A 14,958-nucleotide genomic window follows, 5' to 3' on the forward strand; every position below is an offset into this window, starting at 1 on the left:
AAATGAAGTTGCAGGTCGAACACCTGTTTTAATAGATGCCACATGTGTCTAATTTCTAATTATATATATTTTTATTTTTAAATAGCCATGGTCCAGGAAGTTAAACAGAATATTAATTATATTAAACACATAATCAGAATTATTAAACACGTAATCCATGCGTTTCATTATTTTATTTTTGTATGATAAATTACTGTGCTGTCAACTTGCTGAGCACACTGCTACAGTGTTGTACTTTACAAAATGTGAATACAAAATAGCAAAACCGGGACTATTCAACAAATTTACTGTTTCTGACGGGGCCAATCCCAGTTTGATCGTCTGATCACCCTATATTGACATGACAACTGACCAGTTTCCATACAGAGCCCTTGAGTGTGTGCTGAAGCAGAGCCAGGATTGAACCAATGTCAAGGGCAGACTCTGCATAATGGGCGCCCTCTGGTGGAACAGCCTTGAACAGCAAGTTTAGTATTATTAGTATTATTTTTATTATTATTATTATTATTATTATTATTTATTTCTTAGCAGACGCCCTTATCCAGGGCGACTTACAATCGTAAGCAAATTCACTTTTCAGAAGGGAAAACCTTTAATAGGATTAATAAGATTCTCAACACCGTGTCAGAATTCCATTCTCTTTTATAAGATTTCAGAATAGATTCCTCTTGACATTTAACACAACAGAATAAACAAAAACAGTAAAAAAAACAAAAAAAACAGTGACATCTGTAAACTCTTTTGCAGTATTCTTTACCACCTCACCCGGGAGTGATATACAGTACTGTAAACGTTATCTCCTGGACCAGCAATACTCAGCACAGTCTCCTGTAGTGCTCATATTCGCTGGATCCAGACATTGTGTAAACCAGGTTACAGGTATCACAGCACAATAAGCAGTGAAAACAACAGTTAACAAAACTTGAGTTGGTTTTGAGTTCCCTCCAGTTTGCACGCCTCCACGGAAATGCGTTTCAAAGGTATTCATTTGACACAGACTGGTTCTTCTTGTAGTTCCTGAACCAGTTATAACTCAAAGTCTCTTTTCTGGTGTTGTATGTTTACACACTAAGATAAATCACATTCAAAGATAGCTTTCAATTGGGATTGCGGACCGCATTGGAATGCCTGTGTTACAATAACCTTTCTCTGGAATCCAGCAAAACGCATGCAATCTGCTTGAAAAGTATATACATAGTGGTCCCTGTTTACTGAAAGGAAAATCGAACTGGCAATTGTTACAAAACTGCTTTGCAAAGACCCCCAATAAAACTGTACAAAAGCACTCGCAGTTTGAATAAATACTGCTATTTTCTTTTCTATCTAATTTACATCATGAAAAATAGAGATCTACTTAAAACCCATTGCAAAGATTTATTTTCATATATAATAACTATAACAATAAAGGAATGCCCTTATTCCAATTCAAATAAATAAATACATATTTTATATCTATCAACAATTATATAATCCTTGCGATAGCTGTGGTGCAGTGCCAGCATGCCTTCTGCAGACTCATCTATAAGTGCACCGGCATACCAATTGGAATTGATAGAAATATCACACCATGTATGTTTTAATTGCATGGTCGACCACTTCAAGCTACCTCCATAATCAGTGCAATCATTGCGTTTTATAAATGTGCTTGTAAATGGTGAGAGCAGCAATCAGGTGTGTTATCTGGGGAGTGTGGATAGGGTATTAGACACCATAAACCACTCAGGAGATCGTTGCAGGATGCACTTTGTATGGACAAACAAAGAGATGTCTATCGCTAAGTGTTGGCATCTTGCACACTTTCAGCTGTCTATTCCAGTGCATTAAGTAATACTAACTAGCCTTCATTTATTAGCATTCATCATTAAAGGCATTCCTCGAGTTGTTGCAAATCTTGCGTGTGGTCTTACAGACGGAGCACATTGAAGATATTTACTGGCATGTTTTTACTTCAATGTATATGACCATTGGATCTTGCATTCAGGGCAGTCACTGTCTTTCACTGTTACCTCCCCTCACCCACTTTAGAAACATACATCCATTTATTTTATATATTGTTAACAAACATCCACCTGCCAACACCTGTGGTAATAGGCAGCCATGGTATCAGGTAGATACATTGTTTTAAAGGCACATTAACATCTTTATAAAAAGTCTTTGACATGTATAAATGTCTTCACAACTTGGGGTCTGACTTGACCTTGTCCTGTCATCAGGTCAACGAAAGCCTGATGCTGTAGTGCGAGTGTACGGAGAGGTGTTGGTGGCTCAGTAGGAGACTCGATTCTCTTTGAAATGCAGCGTCCCAGCATGGCACTTGGTGTCAAACCAAGGCTGATTCTGTGCACAGTAAAAATCCCAAGGCACAGCACAGGGGTCACCTTCAGGGTGTTTGAACTTGTGTGCAAATCAATTTCATCAGGGCATTATTATCAGAGGGGCTGGGTCAGGCCTACTCGAAGTGCCGTTACCGGCACAGGTCACTTTTCTCAAAGACCACTTTCGTGGAGACGTAGATGGCCACCAGCCCTATGGCAGAGGCACAGCCCATGTAGGCGGCCACGCACTGACTGAAGTGAACGATGGTACCCATGAAGAGGGAGGGCACCACCTGGGAGAGCATGAACGCGCTGTCCAGGATGGCCAGGTCCAGGCAGATCCCCCGACCAGCAAGGGGCGCCGTGCCATCGCCGGGTACAGACACATAGAGGGCTGGCGGGGAGGCAGGGAGCGGCAGCCCAAGTCCCGGCATGCCCCCCGGATGCCCGTTGATGTAGGGAGGCATCCCCCCTTCTTCTTTAGCAGTGGCTCCTCTTGTGTTGTGCTGGGAAAAAAACACCTGGCAAAGGCAAAAATGAGATATGATATACAAAATACTTTTCCATATGTGATATGATATTCCAAGCCTGAATGGTCTTAAGCCTGAAGTATGAACCAGCCTGTAAGCTTGTGAAAGATCTGTGTGCGGCGCGGCTCACCTGGTGCTCGCTGTGGTAGAGCGAGGCAAGTGTGTAAGGCAGGATCTGCAGGGTACAGAAGGTGTAGCCGGTCATGCCCGCCATGGCTGTGATGAGGACCAGGCTGCGTGACAGGGACATGACCAGGGTGGCGAGGGCGAGGAAGGCCACGCTGCTCAAATAGACGGCCCGCGGGCCCAGCTTCTTCACCAGCCGGCCCATGAAGAGAGAGAACATCGCCGAGGTGGCACACTGCAGGAAGAGGCCCAGGCTGCCCATCCGCACCCCTGCACAAGAAAGAGACATCATCAAGCACTCCGGCACAAATAAACCTTTGTGGAAACACATGCTTTGACAAAGAAAGTGGAAGAAAACCTCCAACGCAGTAAACTTCAGCAAAACAAAACAAAACAGTGTAGCAATATTAACAGGGTATTTAAAGTCGTGCTGTATTTTTTTTAACACTTAACAGGAGTTACTTAAGGGATCTGGGCATGTAGAATAGTGGCATACCTTCATCGTATCTCAGCCTCTCGGCGCTGCCCGGCTTGGCGTTGGGCACCCCCTTGTACAGACCCTCTCCGATGAAGTCTGTGTAGAACAGAATAAAGGTCATAAGAGCCATCCAGCTGCACAGCTCTGCCACAAACAGCTGCCGGATCACCCGGGGCACGCGGTGGCACAGCTGCCGCAGCCTGGGTAGGAGGGCACAGCAGCTGCGGAGGGCAGATAGCAGGTGGCGCGGGCGGAAAGACAAGGGGAAGGGGTAATGGCACTTAAAACGGGACTCCACCACTGAAAACTCCCCTCCTCCCCCTCCGCTCTTCAAGACTTCCTCGGAGACAAAGGCTGTGCCCAGCAGACAGAACAGGAGGATGAGGGTGAGCAGGATGAAGATGAAGGTCTCCTGCCCGCCCAGGTAAGGCACCAGGGGGATGCTTTTCCAGTCGACGGCTGGGAGGAGGTAGCCGACGCAGCCACCCAGGCTGATCATCAGGGAGTGCATGGCGAAGGCTTGCCGGCACCCCTCCTCGTCCTGGAACAGGTCTGACACCAGGGCCTCCAGAAGGGTGAAGCACACCAGCCCGCAGAACTCCAGCAAGCTGATCCCAGTGATCAGCAGAGCCACCTCCAGCCCTTTGCTCTGCACGGACAGCCAGCCCGCCAGCAGCGAGGCGTGGGGGATGAGGATCAGGCTCAGCAGGACACCCAGGCACAGCAACCAGATGAAGGGGCGTCTCCGGCCATAGCGCCCGGTCCAACAATCACTGGCCGAGCTGATCATCGGGACGAACACCAAGCCAAGGACCGGCCCCACACCTGCCGCAGAAAAATGAATAAATAAGAAAGTCAGATAGTAGTAGAGAAAAAACACATACAAAAAATGAAATCCCTTTTGTTAAGTAAATAAGGAAGCACAGAGTGTGAAAAAGCAGTAGCAACTACAGAAACAGGTATCCCCAATAATGGTAGGCAACAGTACACCACAGTAAAATCACAGCTAGTATAGTAAAGCGTAGTAATGCAAGTTAATACACAGATAACAATGGTAAATCACACAGAAGTTCTCTAAATACATAGTTGAAGAACTGGGAAAAGCACTGTGCACTGCCAAATGACTGTGCCAGTGTTCCACGACAAACTATCATAAAGCTGAAGAACACACGGTTTTCTGGAGGTTATTTTTGAGGCCTTACCCAGGACCATGGTCATGAACTGCTCCTCTATCCCAGCCTCCAGAAGCAGGGGGGGCACGCAGGTGGTCCCGGTGGCCATGCAGATCTCCAGGCCGCAGGTCAGCATGTTGACCAGGAGGAGCTGAGTCTTACGGCCTCGCAGCAGAACCCGCAGCCAGGATCGTGCTGCCATTTCACAGGAGGCTCTCACAGTCTCAAACTGGAGAGCGGAAAGGCAGCGGGGGGGTTCTTGAGGTATTTTTAAAAAAGGGATACTTTATTTCCATGTTTTACCAGGTTTTTAATTTTCATTCTGCCTCGTGCTCTACTGAGGGCCTGGAAGGTATGCTGAGTGGTCTACAGTCACCCTTTGGCCTGGTTAAAGTGCGTTTCCAGGTGCTTCAGTCTGCACTATCTGAAACCAGATTATTTTGACCCCAATGGTTTTGTTCTCTAACCATCCCTCCTGTTTTCTGGTAGTGGTGAAATCCTTAGAGCTTAAACAGAAAGAAAAGAGATCAAAGAGTTAGTTCTGATTTCATCTTCCCTGCTGCTCAATCCGCTCCACACACTGCTGTTGATACGCAGAGTGGAGCTTGCAGCGTGCATTCTCATTTCATTACCATAACATACAAATAACCTGATTCAGACAATGAGAGTCACATTCCAGAACGGAACAGGTTTACTAGGGAAGCAGATGTTTCCAATTAATCCGGTAAGCAACTTTGCTGTGCTGGAATCATGTCTAGACAGTTTGGAGTATTAATCTGTGGTTGCGTTGGTATGATTCCTTAAAGAAAGTTATCCTTTGAACCGTACAAATTGTGACTGGAGGTAGAATCCTGTTATTTTTTCTTCTGATACGTGTGCCCAGGAGAAAGCTACCGAAATGCCACATCATGTTGTTTCTTGTCTGATTTCACTTGCGCACAGTTTTCTTTTCAGCTGCTGTGGGAGGGAGGTCAAACAGCATGTCAATCCTGGGCTCATATGGAATGGCCAGCTAGAGATTCAAGAACTGCTGGGTTTTTGCAACACTGTAAAGCGTGGCGGTCGGGACTACAAACATTCAAAGGAACAGCCGAATACAAAAACATGTTTCCTGTTTACACTCCCACTGACGGCCGTTTAACAATGTATATGCTGTTCTGCTAAACTAATTGAAAAGCCTTGATTTATTTTCATGCTAAAATGACATGTTGCATGTGCATGGTCCAGCTTTTTCTGTTAAAGCTTTGGGAATCCATACTCTGCTTTTTGCTGTAACATTGATGTCTTCTTTCATGTAAAACATGGTATACAGTTTAATACGTTTATAAAGGCTTACCACAGTATTTTTGCCTATGGTTATACAATGCATTTACTATTACCGTTTGTTTATTAATATGCTATACCATGCTTACCTATACTTTACCAGGCTTTCACTGTGCTTTATTACACTTTGCTATGCTTTTACTATGGGAAACTTTTATAAGAATAGTGTGGGAACAAAGAGTTGAATATTAGAAAAAAAAAACATTTGCATAAGCTGAATTACCTCATCTGGTCTCATTTTGTTGGACTGTCAAGTGAAATTAATAAAGGTTAAATGTGTAATGTCACTCCCGTTTCATATTAATTTCACAAGTGTTCCCATGCCAGTCATACATTTATAGTTAAATGGTCTGACTTGTCCCATTGCCAGAAAAAAAATGTTCTTGCCAAATCAATACGACTCTATTAAGCTAGCTCGGTTTGTGTGTTGATTTTTGCTTGTATGATGTTTCCAGCATTGGGGTTATAATAATTAGTTTATTATAACCCCCGCTATTATATCCTGACTCCCATCCATCCATTTTGTATACAGGCCATTCGTAACCTGAACAAGACTGGGCAGACAACAAGGGAATAGACTTGCGAACCCCATAGAGCTGAAATAAATTGAAACACACTGTGGCTGGGCTGAGTCATGTATGGTTTGTTTGCTGTACAAATTTGGCAGGGATGGGGTTAATTCCGTGTGCAGAATGTCACTGGGTCTTGAGCCCCAGATCCTTTGTTGGGGAGTTAGTTGAGGGGAAAGGCTGAGAGCAGCAGGTTGAGCTCTCAGGTTACGCACCGTGTCAGCACAGCTCGAGTGTGGTTTTGATTCGTATTTGATCTGTTTGTTTTTGTTTCCGTTTTGTTAAAAGTGCCCGTCCGCACTGAAACTGCAGCGTTCCGCCTCTGGGCCTAGTTCCTGCCATTGACCAGCCTTGACCAGCACTCCCCTTTCACACCTTTCATACAAACCGGCATTTAAACAGATGTGGCGATGGGGCTTGCAGGTGAAGCAGCATTCTAATCAGCCAGGGGAGAAATTCAGACATTTCAAAAGGGGACACAATAAGCCCTTTGTTTGGAGATACACATGAATGTTATCATTGCTCTCTGAACATAATGCAACCCTGCAGCAAGGAGTTGGGATTATACTGAGCAATATTTTAGAGAGTTGGTTTTAAAAAGGTTGAAAACACAACAACAAATGGAATTACTTTAAGGGGTAAAATAATATATATTGTAGCACAGCAGGGAGGGAGTTAATATCATCCCTGCCTAAAAAACATGAGTTAATTGTTTTTGATTATTATTTTATTGTTAATTATCACCTGCACCTGGCTATTATTGTAAATTAGAGCCAGGTGCAGGGTATTAAAGGAAAGCAGTCAGACTGCTCAGAGCTGTTGCTGTGTGCTCAATCCTAATAAAGGTACTGTGTGAAACTGTTTTGTTTGTACGTCAGGTAAACGGCTTAGCCGTCCTGTGAGCTACTCAGGGACCTGCATCAGTGTTTTTTTTTTTTTTTAAAGGTAGTTTTAATCTATTAATCGAAGCTACAAATTAATAGATCATCCAACAAATTTGACCAGAAGGGTTCAGGATTAAAATGATCCATATTCAAAAACAAGGTGTGGGTCTATAAACAAACTAGACGGGTGTTTGTCTTGCACAGAACATCACACTAGGGTGCACCTGCAAATGATGCTGCTCAGAGATCCGTGAATCGACAGAGAGAAAGTTTTCCTTTGTTGAATTCAATGTGTGCATTATGAAGCCGTATATAAATGATGCAATCATAAGCCTCACAACAAGTCATAAGCCTCTTGAACAAGCATCCCAACAAGAAAACAGCTGGATTGCAAACAAACCTGGTTCTGGTGCGGAGCAAACAATTCATGGCAACACTTTGATTTATTTACGGACCACTGGTTTATCGTCGTGTTTATAATTCCACTTTTTCAACTTTTGTTATCATCATGTTCAAAATAACCCTTTCTCTACTTCACAAACCTTGAAAGTACTTCGACAGAGGGAGTTTGGTTACACCTTTTGCATGAAGGATGATATATCTGCTTTGAACTGCATGGCGTAATTTGATATTCTGCCCCTCTCTATCCCTCTATTGCTATAGAGGTCAAGGAAAGATTACACCACTTCAACTACACAGCGCACGAGTAGTGGGGGACAGATAACACCAGTAACTTGTATAATAATCAAATACTCTGAGAAGTAACACGTGCGGCTGCACATATCCTGTGAAAACAGCAGGGAAATGATATAATCAGTGGAGACAGTCTTGCTGTTACTCAGTGCTGTGGAACAGGATGATCTGACCTGTAACGGGAGATTTTTGTCTCAGTTCCCATTTCTTACCTGAAAAGACTTTCCTGGTCTCGAAAGCTATATTTATATATACATATCTAGCTGATCCTTAAAGGGACCTCCAAAAAGGGTGTTGAAACCATTAATATAGCCGCCATGCATCTTGAAAGGGGGGTCCATCTTCGACATAACATTAAAGCACCAGAAGGCATCACTTACACAGGGAGCCCATTTTCCTACCTGACAGACAGCTTCCTTCAGTTGTTCACTTTGCACTGCAGAAGCCAGTGTGATTCGTTACAAACATCAGCCTGTGAATTCACACAGACAGCCGCTCTTCAACAGGAAGCGAGTGTACCCGACAACGACTGGGAGGAAATGCACCAAAACATCCTGACACACATTTCCTTCAGCAGTTTTACAACAGAAGAAAGCATGTTGGAGTAGTAACACACGACACCCCCCACCACCTCCATCAAGCTTAGAGCGATCTCTGTCACCGGTAAGACACATTATAAGACACTGAAACGTCTTTTTGGTTCGGTTTCCCAAGGTAGCCTTCCTGTAACGTCATTCAGCAAATTGTTTAAACGTTAAAGAAATCGAACTGAATCTAACACACGCTGTCGTGGGCTAATCAGTCTGACTGCACACCTGTTATCCTCTGTGCTGGTCCCTAGGAGAATGAGAGACAGGCATTTAGTTGACATGACATTTCTGATTGTGAAAACCAGTACCACATAGTCAGACCCCGGTGGAAATGAGACTGGAAATCATGTGTGGGAAAAATAAATCATTTCAATTTGAGTTTCCTGGGGAGAGTGTGATAGGGGCTTCCATTCACATGAAATCAACATGTTCCTCTATTTCTACATTACAGCACCTATTCCACGAAATAACTGATACAAAATATGAGAACATCACATCATTATATCATAATGTCCAAATTGAGTATTTCTCGCTTGAAGAATCGAAAGAATTGCCCAACCTACCTTCAATCTATTTCCATTATTGAAAGCATGTCTGTCACTCAGAACAATGTTCTGTCAAAGTTCCTTTAAATGTCTCTATTCCTGTTTCCTCTGATTTTTTCTGTGACCACTAAAGGAACAAGCTCTGTGTCATTCAGTCAGTCTCTGAAACCTAGACAGAGTGGCCCTGAAAATCAAAAGTGTCTGTTTTAACCCGACCTCTTATCCCGACCGTTGTTTCCATCATAAAACGAAATCCTTTTCTGCTGTTTACCCACAGATGGAATGGGTGCAATTTACATAAAGGTGGTGGAATAACTATTATGCTAATTAGATGCCCACTTAATTTGCATAACAGTTCTCATACTGTCAGAATTGGGGTTTTTAGACTGTTCTCATCCTTCCTGGCAATTTTTGATTTTTGCTCGCAACACGAAAAACAGTCGGAAAGTTAAAACCCCACCACAAAAGCGCTCCCCGACGGTCAGAAAAGCTTTGCTATTCAGGGACAGTAAGACGTTTCTCAGTGGTGTATCAGTGACGGGAGGGGCCTTGCTTACCTGGACTTTATTAAAAAGCAAATGTGGGTGTGGCTTCAGGTTGGGAGAGCCAATGAGCAGTTCCAGTTCCAACATTCCAGGCAACTTGTCCCCCAGCAATAAACATTTAAAGGAGAACACCAGAAGCTGCACTCTAGTAGGTATGGGTTGAGCTCAGAATACACCAGCCATTAGCATGCACGACATTGTGAAAACGCACTAATAATTACACATATGTTGCAGTTCCAGTCAAACTGGATTCTTATCCCTGAGGGTCATATTTCTGACACCTGAATTAACCTTCTTTTGTGAAAAATGCTTTGCTACAGCTATTTCAAGAACTGTAATGAAAAGGCCCTCCCAGCAAATACCTGGATTTGATTTATTAATATTTGTAGTGACTGGTTTATCTTTTCCAGAAGACACGGATTGGGATTTGCAGGCATGGTTACAGGGGGTGTCAGCGATCCATACAGTAGAAAGGGTTAAATTCACAGCATTCCATGTTGACACCAACTCTGGCAAACAAAGGTGAGACAGCTTTGAGCAAACACAAATCTAATGGCTATCCAACAGGGGAACTGATTTCTATGTGGACAGGTGCTTATAATGAGTCACCCTGACAACGTGCCAAGCAGTGTGTTTCTAATAAATACAAGCTGTAATTTGAACTAGTGGCAAAGGCACCAAACCTGTCTACCATCAGTACTGGTCGGAGGGGTTTAATACCTGGGCACATGACACCCGTACCAAAATCTGATATTAATTATAACCCTGTACTATTGAAAAATATCAGCACGAGCACATCGCATAAGCGCCAGGATGTCACCTTTGCGTTCTGTTTCAGTGAGTATAAATCAAATGTCAGACTTGCGGGTTACAAACTGTGAATCACCATCACCGCAAACTACTTCTAGATATACCGTATGCGAAAAGAAACCGGGTCATTTCCTAATGTGTAATCTAAAAAGGAGAAACATATTATTTTAATTTAATGGTCTTTTTTTAATGACATGCAATTCTCAAGGATTGGAAAACCCCGTACAGCAAAAACAGTAGAGAGCATGCTGTCATATACACCGTTACAGACTGTATCCCAGCAGCGCGATTAATTGTGACTACAATAAAACATATTTGTTATATTTACAATTGCGTTAAGTTTGCAACAGAATACTAATGATAAACTAAAACAAATGATACTCGCTTATATACATTTGTAAGTTTACATTAAAACTAACGCCAACAACGCAATGTACATGTTATTCCTCACTTCTTAAATAAAAATACACATTAAAATAAAATAGCGAAACTATTTAAAGCGGCATTTTTTAAAAAAGATGTAAGCTTCGTTACGAATCATTTAGGCAAAAAAAAAAAAAGTATAAAAAAGGACAACTATATTTTAGATTGCAGACCGATGCTTCACTTACCTTCAGAACTCTCTTGTGCTTTCCTGCAGAGCGGTAGGAATGCCGTGCCAAGATTCTCCTCGTGTTGCTCCTTCACTAACTTCTTACAGTACCAGGTTAAACTTTAACAGCGAGCCCCTGCCGAAGCTCCTGGGCGGAGCCAAAGGAATACAGTGGTGATTCTTTACAGAGGCGCCACAAGTGTCTACCGGTACCGTTGATAGCTATAGCGAATATATTTTATGCGATTTTGCAGAAAACGTTGCGACACATGCAAATAGACTATGACATCACGAAACGTCACGGGGATTTTCCTTTGACCCGCTAGAATTTGCAGTGGATGGAAAACCGACGAAATACGTTGTTATGAAGTGTAAAATTGAACTGATTGGGGGGCATGGAACAAATACTGTATTCATAAGGCATTAGTGTGTCATGAAGTACATAGCATTTACTGGTGCACTAATGCTTTCTGAATACAACCCACTGTACGTAAAGCTACATCCAGCAATACCACCGAACTCAGTACACCAGCACCTCTGTGCACATATCATTGGTGCATAGGGTTTCCCTTGTGGACTACAGAGAGACAGGTCTCACAGTGCAGGCTGTGTTCAGCCCCATTGCATTGTCCCGATACGGTGCCTGTAACGATTATGGGTAGATAATATACCAGCCTTTTGTTTTTTCCTCCATTGGGAAGTACGCTTTCTCAGGCTGTAATTTACTGGGCGTAGAGATGCTGTGAAAGGAAAGTAATTGTGTTTATTTAGCCAAGCGGAAAAAGGTAAGTGATCTCAGACTAGTCCTTCTCAAACGTCTTTTGGCATCTCGTATACCCTTTTTCACCCACGGCAGATTCTGTTACAGAAGGAAAGCCATTACTTATCCGAAGTGGCAGTCTGGGAGCCCAGAAAGGAGTATCGTTTAGCAGGCTGTGTAAGGAAGAGGCAGCGGTGATAGTGGAAACAGGTGGGAGAAAGAAAGTGGGAGCTGGAGCCACCCCCAGAAATCAGATGCAAGGCCTCTCTCGCGAGTGATCTCCAGCTCCACAGCCACTGCTGTTGATCTAACCTGTGTACTAACCCAAGTGACCTCTTATTTAGCACCCAACTTTGTAAAGGCGTTAGCAATTCATTTAGCGAGAGAAACAATTGCCAAATGTGTATTGTGCTGATAAACAGCTATTGGGAAAAAGTTACTAAAACTCTAAAATAAGATCCTACTACACTCTTGAATTGTTTTGATCATAATTTAACCCTGCCACCAATGTTTCTCTAAAAGAACACGTAGTGACTTTTCAACTGCTAATTATAACCCCAACCCTATCAATAACCAGCACCCAATCATTATCCGCAGTTTTTAAAGGGAAACAGAAGAGACGATACTAATTGCCTAGTGATTCCTGCAATGATTGTTTATGCAAATGTCGAATTACTGACCCACTTACTAACATCACTAAATACATAAAAAAAACAGTGCAATGAGGTTCCTAAATGTCAGGGTGGTGCTATTAGGAGTTACCACTGTTGAGACTGTCAATATAGACCCCACCGTGTTGCTATTGGTGGTAATGGTACAGTCTGCTAACAGTTTGGATTGGTACCCCATTCGCACCACCTTGCCCTTGACTACACAGTAAATCTTTTTAGTCTCTGTGAATAGCAACCGGTAATAGAGGGTTTGCTTGGTCCTAACTAAGACACTCCCAGCTCCTCCTCTTCTGCACAGGCAGGGCAGGACGGAAGCTCCTGTTTTCTGTCCCCATCACAGAGACACTGTGGTTCCAGAGAGAGCAAAGACACACATCTGTGGAGCACACTGTTTATTATCCAGTGATGCAAGTGGTTTACAGTATTGTATTTATACTGGGTGTGCGGCCAGCTTGGTACTTGAATAACAAACCCTTAGCTTTACATATCTTTGCTCAGTGTTTAGTTTTTAATTCTTTCAACTCCCAGGGATCTAAGGGAGATGACGATTAGTCACCAAAGCGGTTTCTGTTGAAATAAATGTACAGGAAAGAAAAATGAACGAAAGCTGCTGTGAGGCTGTTGAAGGAAGTTTATGAAACCTGCTGTGGCCGTGCTTCATGCCTTCATGAAGTTTGTCAGGTTCCTAATGAGAAACATAACTGTCGATGGGGGAATTCCAGTAAAACAGCCTTAATTTTTTTTTTTTTTTCCTTCTGGAAATAAGATTTGTTTTTGAGTTACTGGCCCTGAGGTCAATAAACTAAACTATCCCCCACTGCTTGAACCTTCTAAACAGGACCATGTGTCCAATATTGTTAGCTTTAACTTAATAATTCACAGGTAAAACACCACTTTCTAGCTTTAAATCCAAACAGGAAAATCAGTAACTTGTTCAAGCTGGGTCTCAGGTTAAAAGCTTTGATGGCTGCTGGTCCTATCACGTTTTCCAATTACAGCAGAGTCGACTGCCTTTTCATGGAACAACCTGCTCCACAGTTGCTTGGAAACGGTGCAAGCACACGAGACAGAACAAAGACTGCCACAGCGAGTAAGCTCCCCCACTACTAAACAAATGGATATAAAGTCAACATGCAACCGGGATGTGGTTTAATGAACTCGGCTGCAAGCAAACACTGCTGAACCTGGTCCTGCCCCCCCATAGGAGTGCCTGACAAACTGGGCATGACCACTTTATTAACAACTGCTCAAAAATGACACAAGTCACCAGCCAATTTTGTGCAAATTGCCCAGACTCTGTCACACCATCAGCTGCACTGTATGTAAGGCAAAGAGCTGTTAACTGCAAGATCAGTGTATCACTCCATAGGACCAATTGAAATTAATACAAGTTACAATCGTATGTGCTGGAGTCTGACGCGTGGAAGCTGACAGCTGCAGAGGACTGTCATCTTAAAAGTTGAATCCTATTCTAGGAACATTCTCGCTTCATCAAGGAGAGACTTCTGTCAATAAAGATGTCCCGGGAAATCTAGGGAATCGGTTGTCGGTGTAAGTCGATGCCACCAAACTTCCTTCTCTGACTTGAAGCTCAGCCTCCAGTGGAGTGGTTTAGTAAAGGGCTAGCCAATGAATGGCTCCTGAGCAAAATATCAGAGTTTCCAAATGTGTCTCTCGAATTAGAAAAGCCTGCAATGGCAATTGCTAGTCTTTAATAGAAGCAAATAGCGTCAAAATGAAGTCAAATTGAGGAGTCTAAACATGACATGTAATGAGCACAAACATCTGTATCTAAGTGCAGCCTGGTTTAACCTTACACATTTTTCTTCTCTTTCAGAATCTTTGCTCCTATTTAGTTATTTTAGTAAACTAAACATATTTGATGTTGGTCTTTCTAGTCCACGCTTATAATTCGAAGATGCAGTCTAATTAATAATATAACTTCAGCATTGCTAAGCCTGCAACTTACCTGGTTCCCCAGTCTTTGCAGTGACTGGATTTCTCGTAGCTTGCTTATTTCTTTTACAGGTGTAAGGAAGTTAGTCATGCAACTAAACCCTTCCCACAAACCAGAGCTATTTCAAGCATTGAAGAGGTCGCCACACTTGTGGGCCCACATTCTTGAATTGTTAGCTCCAGGCAATGAGCAAACAATAGTTTTTTAATCTAAGTTTGATATTTACAAAACTATTACGGGATTGTTGGTGTCTCTAATTTAAGAATCTAAAGAAGAATACATTATTAAATAGCCCATAAACCCAGCTACATCTGAAATTTTAGGGAGTGTGATTTTGAGATTGCATGCAAGACACTGGATCGACATGCAGCAAATTCTGTGTACTGTACTGAAAAAAG

General features: G+C 42.8%; 1 protein-coding gene across 3 annotated transcripts; it reads right to left on the reverse strand.

The window, feature by feature from the left end:
- Positions 1-52: 52 nt before the first annotated feature.
- LOC117397363 (solute carrier family 45 member 3-like) lies at positions 53-14,666 on the reverse strand. Of its 3 annotated transcripts, none has more exons than XM_059004663.1 (5): positions 14,573-14,666; positions 4,652-5,127; positions 3,468-4,274; positions 2,976-3,241; positions 53-2,836 (listed from the first exon to the last, which is right to left on the reverse strand). In XM_059004663.1, exons 2-5 carry the CDS (start codon positions 4,821-4,823, stop codon positions 2,465-2,467), a joined length of 1,617 nt encoding a protein of 538 aa, XP_058860646.1. In that variant the 5' UTR covers positions 4,824-5,127; positions 14,573-14,666; the 3' UTR covers positions 53-2,464. The 3 variants fall into 3 exon arrangements, with proteins under 3 accessions (XP_058860646.1, XP_058860645.1, XP_058860647.1); XM_059004662.1 differs by lacking the exon at positions 14,573-14,666 and adding an exon at positions 11,192-14,552; XM_059004664.1 differs by lacking the exon at positions 14,573-14,666 and adding an exon at positions 8,492-11,143.
- Positions 14,667-14,958: the final 292 nt, after the last annotated feature.

This window comes from Acipenser ruthenus, chromosome 30 (assembly GCF_902713425.1).
Source record: "Acipenser ruthenus chromosome 30, fAciRut3.2 maternal haplotype, whole genome shotgun sequence".
Classification (NCBI taxonomy): Eukaryota; Metazoa; Chordata; class Actinopteri; order Acipenseriformes; family Acipenseridae; genus Acipenser; species Acipenser ruthenus.